At 42.2% G+C, this 14,728-nt stretch overlaps 1 protein-coding gene across 1 annotated transcript; it reads right to left on the reverse strand.

Annotated features, from left to right (window-relative positions):
* Positions 1-1,780: 1,780 nt before the first annotated feature.
* Positions 1,781-14,728, reverse strand: PRPH2 (peripherin 2). Its single transcript, XM_009559457.2, has 3 exons — positions 13,851-14,728; positions 11,234-11,480; positions 1,781-5,110 (listed from the first exon to the last, which is right to left on the reverse strand). The coding sequence occupies exons 1-3, from the start codon at positions 14,429-14,431 to the stop codon at positions 4,874-4,876; spliced, it is 1,065 nt and encodes a 354-aa protein (XP_009557752.1). The 5' UTR covers positions 14,432-14,728; the 3' UTR covers positions 1,781-4,873.

The raw sequence follows: 14,728 nt of genomic DNA on the forward strand, positions 1-14,728 counted from the left end.
GAGAGTGGGCTCGGTGTGTCTGGGAGGGATGCCCAGCTGGGAGGGATGGCAGTTCTTTGACACATGACAGCATGTTAAATCTTGCTGCATATTTCAAAGTGATTTCTATGGGTTTCTTGATTTATTTTTTTTTCCCAAGACTTACACGTCATTTTCACCATCTTAACAAGACTGTCTAGGACATTGCATGCCTCAAACTTACTGCTTTCTACTTGCTAGTGGGAGACAAGGCTTTGGTCTCCTCCTTTCATTGTCCCCCCAGGTAGCATCACGAGTTTTATGCATCTTACCGAGTTTTATGCACCTGAGTCTCCCCATTTCTGACTTGCAGTGCTTGACCCTGTTTTGCCTGGGAATGTGATGTGAAAATGAGCTGAGGGTTGGTTGCCTGGTGAAGTGATTGCTTTCAAACAGACGGCAGGTTGCAGACCTGCCCTTTGGTCCTTGTTTTGCTGATTCCCGCACTACCCTTTGCTCTGGAAAAATTGGCTTTGAGAGCAAACCATGGAAACGCACTTCATAGTGAACTTAATGGTTGACTCACGTTTATTGACTCTCCTTAATCGGGCAGGACTTGTTCTGTACGTGTTGCTTTAGAAGGAGCTGTCAGGATGGTGGGTAGGAGCCCTGCTCAGCCCTTCCCTGGCACCGCACCTGAGGAGGAGGCTGCAAAACAGGGCTGCATTCCCTAGGGAAGGGTGCTGCATTGTGCCTACGAAGCTGAGCTCCTGGCCAGGGTTTCCTCCAGCTTTCCCACCTCACAATGTGCTTTGGGTCAAAATTCAGTAATACCTATAAAATGTCACAGGATCAGCAAACGCAGGTGCTTTGAGAGAGGTGTTTCACTACTTCAGTGTTTCAGTCACTGAGCACTACAGTTCTGATATAATTAAAAAGAAGAAAAGTCTCCACATAACGCATCATTTCAGATTTCATTGAGAGAGCTGCATTCCCGTTACCAGAAATAGATTTGCCTAAGCCTTCATCTCCCCGCAGGGGGCTGTTATCACATGGCACCATTCTATTTTTCTGTCCTTATCTCTTAATTAACTAATCTCTAATAATGCTCTTTATTTTTTTTTTTTTAAATAAGCATTTGTGATCTGTCCCCAATTTAGTGTCTGGGTTTTTTTTTACAAAACAAACTCAGGTGGAAATAAATAACTGTTTTCCTGGGATCACTTTGTCTTTCTGTCAGCCTTGAAAACCTTCCCTGACCATTAATTAGGAAGTGCATAGCACCTACAAGCCCAATATAGCATTTCCATGCTCTTTGCTAAGCTGCACACATGCATTTGGCTGGTATTATAAAGTGTCCAAGCTCATGTAATGCATGGAGGCTAATCTTATCAATTGTATTAAGGCTACTTAGGGATTAATAGCTTTAAGGGAGCTGTTTATATTTCCTCCTTTAAAGCACTTTAGTGAATGTTCTACGTCCCTTCAAATAACTGTGACCGGTAAAATAGCACACTTTTTATAATTTCTCTTAAAAAATGAATTATATTTCTTAAAAGTCGGCACTTCGAGGCCTTGGGCTGGCTCTCAGATCTGAGTAGCTGAATATAAGCCAGTAATCCATATGGAGGTACCTAAAAAGAGGTGTCCTGGTTTGCATGAATCAAGCTCACATCCTTCTGAAGTTTATCAGTTTGAAAATTAGGGCACGGCTCTGGAAGTTGTTGGATTGCTGAAGGCAGATTTGACTATGTGAGCTCTACTACTTAAATTTAAAATTACAAGCTTTATTTTCAATGTTTGTGGCAAGTCAGGTTTAGGTGGAGAAAGAAGTTGTACATGCAGTTTAGCTGATTGTTGAAGATCCTGAGGATGCCGGTGGTTTCACTTGTTGAGCACTTCTAGAAGCGAAGGTTTGTGAGGATGTGGTAATTCCTATGTACTACAAGAGGATACTACTAAATCGGTCCAGCACATTCTGTTCCTAGTAAAAGGCAAGTGATTCGGGGGTCTGTTTGCACATCCTGAGCTTAGCTGGGCACATAAGAAGGTGGTTTCCTTTCTTTCCGAGCATTATATAGAAAGCGGAAAATCTTCCCACCCACAGAAACACACAAAATGGGTCAAAAAGATGAATTCAGAAGCAGAAAGTCAACAGTAATGCAAATTAAATAAATCTGTATTAAATTGTATATATTTCAACATTTTCTTTAAAGAGGTCTTTACTTGCAATGTGATTTTTTTTTTTAATGCCTAAATTTACATACACAGGCAGCAGAGATATCTCAACTAGAACAGCATTTGCGATGTGACAAGAAAGTAAATTTAAGATTGGACAAATGATATATTACATATAATATTTTACAAAGCAGTCATGTTACAGTCTTGTAGTAACCATAAGATGTTACGAAGATCTTCATTAACCAAGAGGCTTTATTTTAGACAGCATTAGCATATACACTATTTGTTCTTATTTGTACAAAACCCCGATTCCAACACTATTCTTCAGAAACTGGTCTCAGGTGGCCTCTCTACCTGCCTAACAACGCGAGGCCCTTGCTCTAGGAACTGGTGTCTCCAATGCGGCATTGAAAGAATAATTTGACAATTTATGTCACTCTAGCAACAGACACACAGAAATAAAATAGAGACCACAAATTATTGGAGAGTCCTGTCTAAAGCAATGGCCTAAGCCAGATTTCTAGGGCAGAAATAAATATAGAGCTCTTTGAAAAATCAGATATCTAGTCAAGTAACCAGTATAGATTACAGCACACTGAAGCCTCACAAGGAAAACTGCAATTAATCCTTGTAATGCAGCTCCTATCCACATGTGACTCCTCTACAACGCTGTTCTCTGATAGATGTGGCCACGTCATGCACCATCCACAATCCTGTTCCCTAACAGACTAGCTGAGAGGAGCAGCCAGTCATAGCAGTGATCGTACTGAGAAGGAAGGAGTTGGTCTGGTTTGCACAGTTCTGCCATGCAGAGTGTCCCTCAGCAAAGCAATAGATGATAGGCTGTGGTGAATAGCAAGTTGGCTTTTATGTTAGTTGCCCTTTTTCTAGTCAGTCTTACTCGCAAAAGAACAAATGTTTACTTTTTAATTCATTATTGTAACTAAATTCATTATTGTAACTGAAGTTAAAAGCTTTGACCAGCTTTGAAAAAGAGAAAGGATGCCGCAAATACTTGTCAAAATCAAAGCTTGCGTGCAGATGGCCTGCAACAGCCTGGCCACCGAGATACAGACTACGACTTGATGCACAGACATGTCCCTACCTGTCCTGCTGCCAACTGATCTATCCATCCTAGAAGGAGTTTGAACAAAAGCTGGAGGAGCTGCTGGGGGCAAGCGCATGAGTGATTAAAAAATGAAAACTAATGGGCTGTGCAGTGATTAGGCAGCTGCAAACGTGGCTTCGTTTGAAGGCCAGCCAACAGCCAGGTGGAAGGGACCAACTGAGAAAACTCTCCTGGGTAGACCATAGAGCAGGAGAGGTTTTGCACAGCTTGGGTAAAAATAAGTGTGGTGCCTCACTTGAGGGCCAAGATGTCTGCAATGGTTTGTGCAGGTGATTGGGGTTGTTCTCGTGGGTTTCTTTCCCTTTCGCTGAATTTATCAGGTAGCTGCAGATAAACTCAAGATGATGCTCCGTTCCCTTACGAGAGGCCGTGGACCACAGCAGGTTTACCATTTCTTATTCCTGCTTTGTATATGAAAACAAGGTCCTCCAGCTCTGACAGTATCTTTGGAGAGATACGGCATATGCAAATTGTACCTTCGTTTTGGCTTAAAAGATATAATTAAGGGTACCCTATTCCTGATAAGAAAAATCAAAACTTGTAAGCATTTGCACACTGGGACTGATTTAGACTTATTTTTCCCTGGCCTCAAAGTTTGAAGCTTGAAGTACCTGTAGATGGAAGGACTCTGGAAAACATTTAAAGTGTTAGTTCTAAGTAGCCTTTTTATTTTTTTTCCCCCTTTTCTTAAAAATAGTTTGGCTTAAATATCCTGGAGGGAGCTATGAAATTACATACTTTTTAAAATGTCCAGAGTAACTGTAACTGGCACATGCTCATAGTGTTGATTCCACTCGCTACAAGAGGAATTTTCTAAGCTTCTGCTTGTTTAAATACAAGGTGAAGCATAAGTCTATGATATGTGGGTTTTTTTAGGATATACTGGCTGGAAAAACAAGCCCTGAGAAACAAAAACAAACCGTACCTTAGTGTTGCTTTCGTGATACTGGGGATTAAATTACAATTTTTCTTAGTACATAAATTCTCAGCATAAGTTTGCATTTTGTTCTATGTACATCTGAGGAATACAACAGAAAATACCATTGCTTAGCACATAAACAAAAATCACATTATATGAGAGGTTTGTCAAAATACCTGTATGCTAGTTTATATACAATTGTGAAAATCTTTCTTCCTTTGGCTTCTAACATGTTATTGCCCAGAAAACCAATCTGTTTGTCCTTAAAAACTGAAGCAGATAAAGTATGCTGATAAAACAACTTGAGCAAAAAAAGTATTAACTTCTCAAATTCCATTTTTAGTTTCAAAATAAGATGGAATGAATCACCGTGTGATGTCAGTGATTTTTTTTTTTTAATTATTTTTATTATTATTTTAAACTAACTCTCCCTGATAAGGGAACACATGAATATGGCAAGTCCTAGTGGAGTCACTTCCCATAGAAGATGTGATAGTGGTGTACTCATGTTGTGGAGAAGTGTATTATCCCAAGGTGCGCTCTGTTTATACTCCCATATACAAAAAAAAAAAGCATGAGTAGAAATACGTATTCTGATGATTGATACATACCTTTTAAAATGTAGATATTCACAATTCTCAGTTTTTTTATTCCTTTCTGATACAAAGTCCACATCAATTAGAAGCTCAACTGACCGTTGTGATGGCTGGTGTCTTCCCACCTTCTTCTCCTTCTGCCCCTTCGGCATCTGCTTCCACCTGATTGAACTTACCAATCTTTTTCAAACTCTCCAGTGCGGACTTCAAACTGTCCTTCAGGCTGTTCTCCAGAATCCAGCCCTCACTTTCACATTCAGGGTCTTCGGGATTAGCAATGCTTTCCAGAGAGGTCTGTAGAAGACGCAAGCCAACCATCACAGACATCTGCGCCATGCAATGGAAAAGACAGAGAGCGTCAGGCAAACTTTTATACCCTTGTCCACATCTTTGCCACCCTCTGCTACCAGCAGTCCACGCTGACAAAATGCCAAAGGCACCAAACAGATTCATCTCAAGAGCTGTGAGAATCCTCCACGTGGGAGGAGATCCTGCGCAGTCTTCTCCTTCGGATGGCCAGGAGGGGTGAGGGTCAACTGTCAAGACGAAAATGCCTCACCAGTAGGAACAGAGATGGTGAAGGTCTGAAATCAGTGGAGAAGTGTGACAATTGATAAGCAATGAGTGGACGCATCAATTTACAAAGGAAGTGTATGTGCTGGCTGCTGCAAAACAGCATCTTTGTAGGGTGGTCTGCACAAGGGGGCTTTCCACGAACCCCGTCACAGGGTAAATGCTTCCTGAGAGGTTTTAATGAAACCTCCGCTCCTATGCACTAGATGTACGAAAAGATGTTTGTATGTGCAACAACATGCTCTGCCACTATCTACTTACTTTTAACTCTAAATATTTTTATTTCACAGTGACCTTGAAATGTTTGGAAAGTATATTAATCCGATCAAGGAGATGTTAATGAACCAGCATCTGTGCACATCAGCACAGCCTTAGGATTTGAGCCATCAGCTTGACTACTTCAAATTCTGATTTTGTTTTTACATAGGTATGTGCAAATAAGGAAACCAAGGCAGGAAGTGATCTGTATCTCTCACTGATTCCATCTAAACCAAATTTCTATTTCTGATAAAATATTTACGAGTCTCAGCAGCCCTGATTGAGACTCCTTCTACTGCCCCATGTTGGTGTAACACTCTTGACGCAGGCAACACTCCAAACCTGCCTCCAGAAAGAGGTTTTAGTCAGTCTCCTGCCTTCTGACACCGTTCAGAACAATCTGACTTCCATCATTGTGGTGCTTATGAAGAGAAGTGATTGATCTGTGAAGCAGAGAAAGAAAGAGCGCCCAGAAAAGCCAGCTTGATGAGGTGGTGGTCAGAATAGGGAAGGAAAAGACTAATTTAGTCTTTTGTGTGCTGGGTAAAGCTATAATCAAGACCACTTACTGTTGTTAATGACCTCACAGGATTTGTTCTGTAAGGGAAGTATGATGTCTCTGTTATCCCATCCAGTTTTCCAAGGAAATGATTGCCCATGATATTCCTAACCCGCAACAGTTAAAGAAGGTATCCCTGTGTGTTGCTTACCTGGTGTCACAGCTGAGGCTGTTGCTCTCTGTTTGGGCTTTTGAACTACAGATGGAGGAGGCTTGCAAACGGTCACGCAGGATTACAGCACTGGGCAGTTTTGAAGTTGGTATTCAGCCACATATCAGGGCCAACTGCAAAATTCACATCTGACTTTTGGACTCATGGGGCTATTCAAGCATGTGTTTCTGTGGACCTTTCATTAGCCTGTCTATCCTGGTCATCCTGCTTGTGTATGATCAGTGTCTCCAAACTCTCTGAAGACTAAAGGGTAACCATTGCTTACCCTCAAAATGTTCAGATGTTGATATTTATCTGCCTTCGCTCAAGACCAGAAAAGGAAAAACACCGGTCAAACAAAAACTTCATCAAATATTTCCATACCCAAAGGGAAATTTTCATCCTGTTCAGCATAGGAACGCATGACTTGCAATACCTTGGTCCTCAAAGAAGGTTCTAAAGCCCTGAATCTGGAAATAGTCTCATTTTGTTGTAGATCTACCCAATACCATGATGACTTAAATAAGTTGAAACACTATTCTATAAGGGTCACAAGAAGTGACAAATCGTATCGCGCTATTCTTGGTATTTAAAGCCTTTGACATCTTCCTTTAAGTCAGAGTGCCAGTTTTGTTGCTCTCAGTCACAGGACTAATATCTTTCCTATTAATGGCTGTTGCAAGTAAAGATTAATAGGACTGGACACAAAAGATGGCCTCCATGCTGTTCTCTACTTGTGCTCCCTCACTGTATGCCAGGAGGAGCTTTTTTCTTTTAGTGACTGACTTACTAAGTCCCACCATTTGACAGCAAAATTAGCTGTACTGACAGGCTTTCTGGATGGCTTTAAGTGAATAAATATGGTTGTGCTTTAAAAAGAGCAAGGTTCTTGTGCAGAAAAGAGCAGCTGACCTGCCTTCAGATGAGATTCTATGACATTTTCTCTCAGTTTAAGACTTCATTTTCTTAGAAATCTTGCTCAGAAAGATTTTGGGTCCCTGGGGTTGAGATTTGCTAAAAGCAGTGCAAAATGTTTGGGCTCTCCTCACCTCCTCTGGCCTGAGCCTGCCTTCTCTGCCAGATGAGAAGACAGTCCAGGAAGTTGAAGACAAGTAGCTGGCAAATTAATCTATCTCCTATAGGAGAGCATAGAACTTTGGACTATTAAGTTTTGCTGAAATAATTTATGTTGGTACTTATTTATCCAGAAGCAGGCAGCTTTTCGGTAGCCTCATGTCTCCATTTGTAAGTCCTGGCCAGGACACTTGGAGCTCCATGTAATGCGTTGATCATGTTATCAGCAACATTATGGAAGGCAGATGGATGTGTTTGCTGCCTCAAAGATTTATGATAATGCCTCAGCACGTTTCAGCTTCATAGAGATAGTTTGAGGGATCTAGACAGGCTGGAGAAAAGGAATGTCAGGACCCTCAACAAGAAGAAGTGCAAAGTCCTGCACTAGGGAAGGAACAATCCTGTGCACCAGCATATGTTGCGGGGTGACCAACTGAAATCAGCTCAGCAGTAAGGAGCCTGGGGGTCCTGGTGGACACAAAGGTGAACATGAGCCAGCAACGTGTCCTTGTGACAAAGAAGGCTAATGGTGTCCTGCGCTGCATTAGACAAAGCATCGCCAGCAGGCTGAGGGAAGTGATTTTTCCCCTCTACTCGGCGTTGGTTGGGCCACAGTTGGAGCACTATGTCTCCTTCTGTTCTCCCGGGTACAAGAGAAGCGGACATACTAGAGAGAGACCAATGAAGGACCACAGAGGTGATGAAGGGACTGAGCACCTTTCCTGGGAAGAAAGGCTGAGGGAAGTGAAACTGCTTAGCCTGGATAAGAGAAGGCTCAGAAGCGATCTCATCAATGTGTACAAATACCTGAAGGTAGAGTGCAAAGAAGATGGAGCCAGGCTCTTATCAGTGCTGTCCAGTGACAGAGCAGAGAGCCATGGGCATAAACAGAGAAGCTTCTGTTTGAACATCAGGAAACACTTTTTCACTCTGAAGTCAACTGAGCACTGGCAAGGGTTGCCCAGAGAGGTAAGTGCAGTCTCACTTCTTGGAGATATTCAAAAGCCATTTGGATGTGGTCCTGTGCAACCAGTTCCATGTGACCTTGCTTGAGCACGAGATGTTGGACTAGATGGCCTCCAAAGTCCCTTCCAACCTTCCGCCTTCTATAGCTCAGCACTGGGCTCCCTCTGTGGCCCTAGATGTGAGAAGAATCTCAGGGCCTCAGCCATCACAGAAACTGTAACTCACCAAAACACACATTTATTCAGGTGAAGGACCTGGAGCATCTCAGGAACTGGCTGCCCTCCCTTCCTTTTGAAATGCTCTATTTGGGACACACTTGAACGCCCTGCTTCCTCTTTGCTGGCTGAGGAGGGTCAAGAAGACAACGAGGCTTGCTCTGCTTGACCTTCTGCAGCGAAGCCCATCTGTTTGCCAGGGTTTAGCCTGAGGCGGCTTAGCTAGAGCAGGGTGTGATCTTTTTTTGTCACACTCATGACCGGTTGTCATTTCTGGGAAGCCTACGGCTTTTGCTAGTAATAGCAGCATGTGGATAATAATATATTTCCCTAAAATATGACATGCTGCATTCTTTTCAAATAGAAGTTTTAATACTTAAACATAGGTTAATTCTTCCTTGCACCTACTGTAGAAACATTAAACCTAAATGGTCTTCCCTGAGGTCCCTGCACCCATTTGGCACATTACGTTTTTCCACAGCTCAAAGTAGCAGCTGTGATTAGTGTTTCCCTCTGCGTTCTGTCCGGTTTCCCACAGGTCAATACCACCAGCCCAGCTGAAAGAGTCCTCTGCGGGCCCCCAGAAGGGCTTTGCTGGGGAGCCCTTGTGGTCGTGCTGCTGGCCAGAGTTTCCGGCAGCTCTGGGTGCAAAACAAACCATTTTGTGCTCCGTTGCTTTCATGCTTTTCTGTAACTTCTCAGCAAGCCGGTCAAAGGGAAAATGAGAAGCGCAGAGCCCGCGTACTAACTCCCAGCTGGTTTACAAACTGGTCAGTTTGAAATCTTACCTTGGCCAGTAGTCAGGACCTCCGCTGCGCTCCTACTGAATATAAAATTGTTTCCTATCCTGACTGCAATTTAAAGAAAGTGGTTGTATTTCAAGGGGGGGGGGGGGCGCTAAATTAATGTCTGTTTCCTGCTTTGCTTCCTCCTTTCAAAGTTAGCCTCAAAAGCAAAGAGAGTTTGAGACCCAAATTTGGACCCTTTATGGCAGACTATCAGGCAAGTCATAAATATTCAAGAGGGCTAATTGATATAACCCAGGAATCTGATATTTCTTTCTTTAAAGCTTTGCCCTGAGAGTTCTCTGATTACCTGAGAAAAATCTCACTTTTTTTTTTGAAAGACAAACCAAAAAATATCATATTTCCCATTACACCACAGATTGAAAATACTACCTGGGTGTACTTTGAAGATTTAGAAATAAAATACTATAGTTTTATTGCTGCTATTAATGTTGATGTATCACTGTCATTATTCTCCTACAAGTCAGCAGAGGTACATTACAGGTTTTTAGTCATTATTTTTCACAGCTGGCATTCGTATTTCTGTGCATTTTCCCTGAGTTTTTTAATTTCCTTCTTATTTTCATGTACAGCTGAAACTTCCCTTTCTTCAAGAGCTCATCATTTGAATTTGGGCTGAGACACAAGGTTTTCTTTCTTTTCACCGCTACAAGGAGGCAGTATGTTTCTCAGCCACGCAGAGTGCTTATTTTTAAAATAGCACAACATGAAGTAACTTGAGGACATTTTTTTAGTTCACAGATTATTTGGGCCTGTGTTTATTTTCTAGAAAGCATCTTCATCCCTGGAAGAATGTAGCTCGGTGCTTGTATAGAAATATAGTATAATGTTTCTTTTTAAAATTTACATTTATCTGAACTTTAAAAAGCTGTCTGAATCATTTACAATAGGCAATGCCATTTGCTGAAGCCACTTCAAGGGTTAGAAAGGGTCTACTGCACTTCATGTTGCACAGTGAACTGCACCCTCACTGTTTGCCACCCCGTCCTGCCCTACTTCTGCATCCCGTGCCTTCCCCACCAGCCCTTGTGTCACTGCCAGCCAACACTCCCTGTGTATTAACATTGATTAAACACCTCATCTAGAAAACTGGCCCTCTCCCAGAAGCAGAAGGACATGCTTTCCTTACATTGAATGAACAGTATTTTAGCAGCAAAGCTGCACTTCACGTTAGGGTGTCCACAAACACCTGTGCTGGGCAGTATCTGCACCTGTTTGCATATCCATGGTGGTTTTGGGAAGCAGAATAAAATAAAATCAATGAATCTGCTTCCCCTAAACCACTTCTTGTGACCAAAACCATTGATGAAACTGATGGAGGATCTTAAACCCAGTGCTGCCCTGAAGCTGGACACAGCGCATGGCTCTAGTCTTATTTTCATCAGCACATTTTTTAATTGCACTTTCTGTCCCACAAACTGTTGCTAAATCCTTCTGATGCACTGCTTTGTGTACCCTTCATTCCCCTCTAATGGTGACACACTTAAAATTAATGCATCTGGACAGCTGAGCTCTTGAACTCTCCTCCTTGCTCATCGCACTGCATTTAGCAGAAAATCAGTCTCTTTGTCCCTCTTGCTGAGGGATACTGGAGGCTCTGGCCCCTTGCTCTGAAGCTGGAGGTCTGTAATCTAACACCCACCCCATGCTTCCCAGCTGTGCCTCCAGCGTGGGACCTTCCAGGCCTTATACAGATGTTCACTATCAGATGTTTTCTCAGCCAAAGAAAGGCAGTGAATGACTTATTTTAAACAGATCTGATCTTTAACTCAGAATTCCACACTGGAAAATGCTCTGCCCCTCCAGAGCTGGCACTTCAGCAAAGTAGGGCTGAGGGGAGAGGGTTACCTCAAAAAGCCAGACGAGGAGGACAACGGCACCCATAGAGCTCATCATGCTGCTGTAGTAGTGTAGGAGGGCTTCCCGGCAACCACGGTTCCAGAGGTTGAGCTCCTCCGTTTGGTAGTCATAGCTGTAGTGAGCCGAGTTGTTGGTGACCTGGTATTGGATGCAGGGTCTCGGGGAGCTGGGGTTGCAGCAGCTGAAAGGGACACCATCCACCAAGTATCTTCCATCCACATTGCTTTTGATTCGACTATGGGCAAGGGCAGAAGGAAGCGTGAATACACACACACACACAGATATACCCGAGCAAACTTGCATGAGAAAGGAAAGCAAAGACAATGTAGATTTTCCACCATGCCTCCTGGCCATGCTATTTCTCCCCATTTCCTGTTTATAGGAGTGGCATTAGTTCCGAGTGTTTTTCTTCTCTGAAATCCTTTTCTATGTCACGGCTACACTGAGTCTATCACTAACTCTTCATTATGGAAATGTGCCCTCTTGGGTCACTTCTTCAAAGAAATAAATTTTTAAGAAAAGTAAATTGCAGAGAGAAATTTCAAGAGAGGCAGTCAGAAAAGAGTGATCACAACATAGTTAGGGTGGAGGTGACCGCTGGAGGTGACCTGGGCTTCGAAAAGGACCCTCAACAGCCTTAGGATCCTCCATAACCAGCTAGACCATTGATCCAGCAAACCTAATAGCCCCTCTATGATGATAATGGTTCCAGGGGGGTGGCTATGCATTTATTCTTGATTTGTGAAAGTAGCCAGTACTTAAAACATGAAATTTGCTTCAGCAATGGGATGTTGAAAAATTTCTGAAGTCCTCACAGGAACTCCCTAACTATTGTTCATTTGAAACTGTGGTTGCTCTTCATAAACAGTCATTTAGTCTGCTGCCCTATGAGATGTTCAGATGGATCAGGCCCTCACTCCACAAATAATACAAAAATCACATTGTGGGGAGTGGATTCCCACCTTCCCTGGAATTAAGGAGAGCTTTGCTATTGACTTCAAAGGAACTAGGATATCCCACCAGGAATGTGAGCAGAGACTGTGCACCACCGCATAGTTCAAACCTCAAATTCACTCATTAACATCCATTTGTGTATTTTTAATACCCTATTTCCTGCCTCAGTAGTACAAAGAAATTGCTCTGAGCCTCAGCCCCAAACAACACATCATTTATTAAGGACAATATAACCTTGTTTTCCCTCTGTGCTTTGCCCTTCCTCTGCTGCTGGATTAAGTTACAGCTCTCAAATCTCCATATAATGCTGGCAAGGTGAACTTATTATGTTTTCAAGTATTTATTTAGACCCATGGGCATACCTTCGCAACGCAAATATGCCCTTATTACATAGCGAATGTATTTGTTATAACCCTGCAGTGCAATAGGTTAAGCCTGTAACAGTTTTCACTATGAAGTCCTAGTTCAGAACTGCAAAAACAACCAGACCACCCAACAAGTCCAAACAATATGCGGACCAACACACAAGTGAAATACGCAGTCCAGCAGGGATCCCAAGAGATACACAAAGCTTTTTTTCAAAATTACTGCAGACATTTTTAACACAGGCAGTATATTTAAAAGGCAGATGATTGCTTCCAGTTTACCCGACCCTTTGTGCAACCACAGAGTATGAACGTTAATGAACTATGTTCTAAAAAGAACTCTGAATAATGATCTTTCCCCTCGATGCTTAATTTTTTAAAAGGTTGTGGGTGTTTATGTTCAACGTTTCTTTTTTGATTTTAAAGGTTCACTTGTTCTCATATTTATTTTCTACTTGCGCTTACTGTGCCTAACCTGATTTTGAGATTACTGCCACTTTGGGCACTGACATCAGAGCCATTAAGGTGTTCCTGGCCAACAATCTGTTCTGGTTTGCTTAGAGGAAACTAGTGCTGGTTTCACGTAAGCACAAGTATATATATTGAACATGTTTTTATACAGGAGAGAAGGCACATTTGGCTACAAGTGATACTGTGCAAAGTTAGGAACGTCAACAGTTGTTGACAGCTCAATATCGTCACAGCACTGACACAATCCATTGAGTGAATATAACAATAAAATTCTAAATCTTAGGGATTTAAAACACAAGATTTATTGGTAAAGCGTTACAGTTTCTATTTGTTTCCATGAGGTTGATTACTTGCCAATACCTAAAGCAGAGTTTTAAAAGTGGTGTCAGCAGCATATATACCCAGGGAAGTATTTTTATAGGAACTTCATAAGTCACATTGAAATCTGCTTTAGGAATAGTGAAGTTCCATTACTTTCCTGTTGCTTTTGAGAATAGGTACATGTGGCTTGACGTAATGGGTTTATAAAGAGGTAAAAGAGAGTAAAAAATATATTTTAAGTCTGCGTACATTGCACCAAGTAAGAGTGAGAACTGTATTTTGGTGCTTTATATTTTATGTTCTGGATAATGTCAGAGGAATTTTCAGAGGAGGAAGCAATCTGACTGAACTTTTGGGATGTTTATGAATCAAGAGCAGAGAGAAAATGCATTTTATGTAAAACCCCCTCCGGTCAGTGCCTACTGTGTTGTCCATTTTTCTACTATAATACTGCTCAAATAATGATACAATACAACCCCCACAAAGTCACTTACTCTTTCACTTCTTTCGAGCTGAAATCCAGATATCTGTTGCTGATCCACTGAATTTCGAACCAATCTTTGAAGCCATTGTTCCCACAGCATTTGAACTCAATTTGGAGCATGTCGATGGTCTTCTTCATGAAGCATCTCCCAGGGGTGTCTGTGTCCCGGTAGAACTTCATGCCATTCTTGAGCCCCTGGGACAGTGTGCTCTCCAGAGATCCCCGCATCAGAAAGCAAATCAGAGCAACGAAGAAAATGAGAATGTTAAAGAAGAAACACAATGCCAGGTAAGGTTTCAGAAAAGGCTTCCACTTGGCAAATTTAGTGGGATCCAGAGAATCGTAACAAATTTTGCCAGCAAAACCATTGAAGGCGCAGGATAATATACCCATTAATATCAAAGAATTGGGCACAAAATGGCTTTCAGAATTGTCCATCACTTCACTTCTCTTCCGGAGTTCAATTTTGAGGAACAACCCCATGCTAAAAACAAGAATTCCAGCAAACACTGAAAACCAGTTCATGAGCCATAGTCCCTGCGCTAGTTTTACCCGTTTCTTCTGGTTGAATTTGACTTTCAGCAATGCCATCTTTGTAATGCGAGATGTTGGAAGATTTTGCAGCCTGGACCCCTCTTCTCAGCGTAAGCGACTCGAGGAAGAACCATTCAGGCGTTGGAAGAGCCCCTGAATGGCACGATGGGAAGCAAGCCACTGCATGGTCCTTCCATCTTGAGCTCCCCTTGTTAAGATTCAAGCAAGTAAAATATTCAACGATTGAAACTAACAATTTCACATTAGTAAGAATAATGGGCAATTAGCACCTACAACTATTTCTGGTGGTTCCTTCCAAGCAAAGGAGAAACAGTCTCAAGGTTTCAAATGATT

Source organism: Cuculus canorus, chromosome 3 (genome assembly GCF_017976375.1).
Source record: "Cuculus canorus isolate bCucCan1 chromosome 3, bCucCan1.pri, whole genome shotgun sequence".
In the NCBI taxonomy this organism is placed as follows: Eukaryota; Metazoa; Chordata; class Aves; order Cuculiformes; family Cuculidae; genus Cuculus; species Cuculus canorus.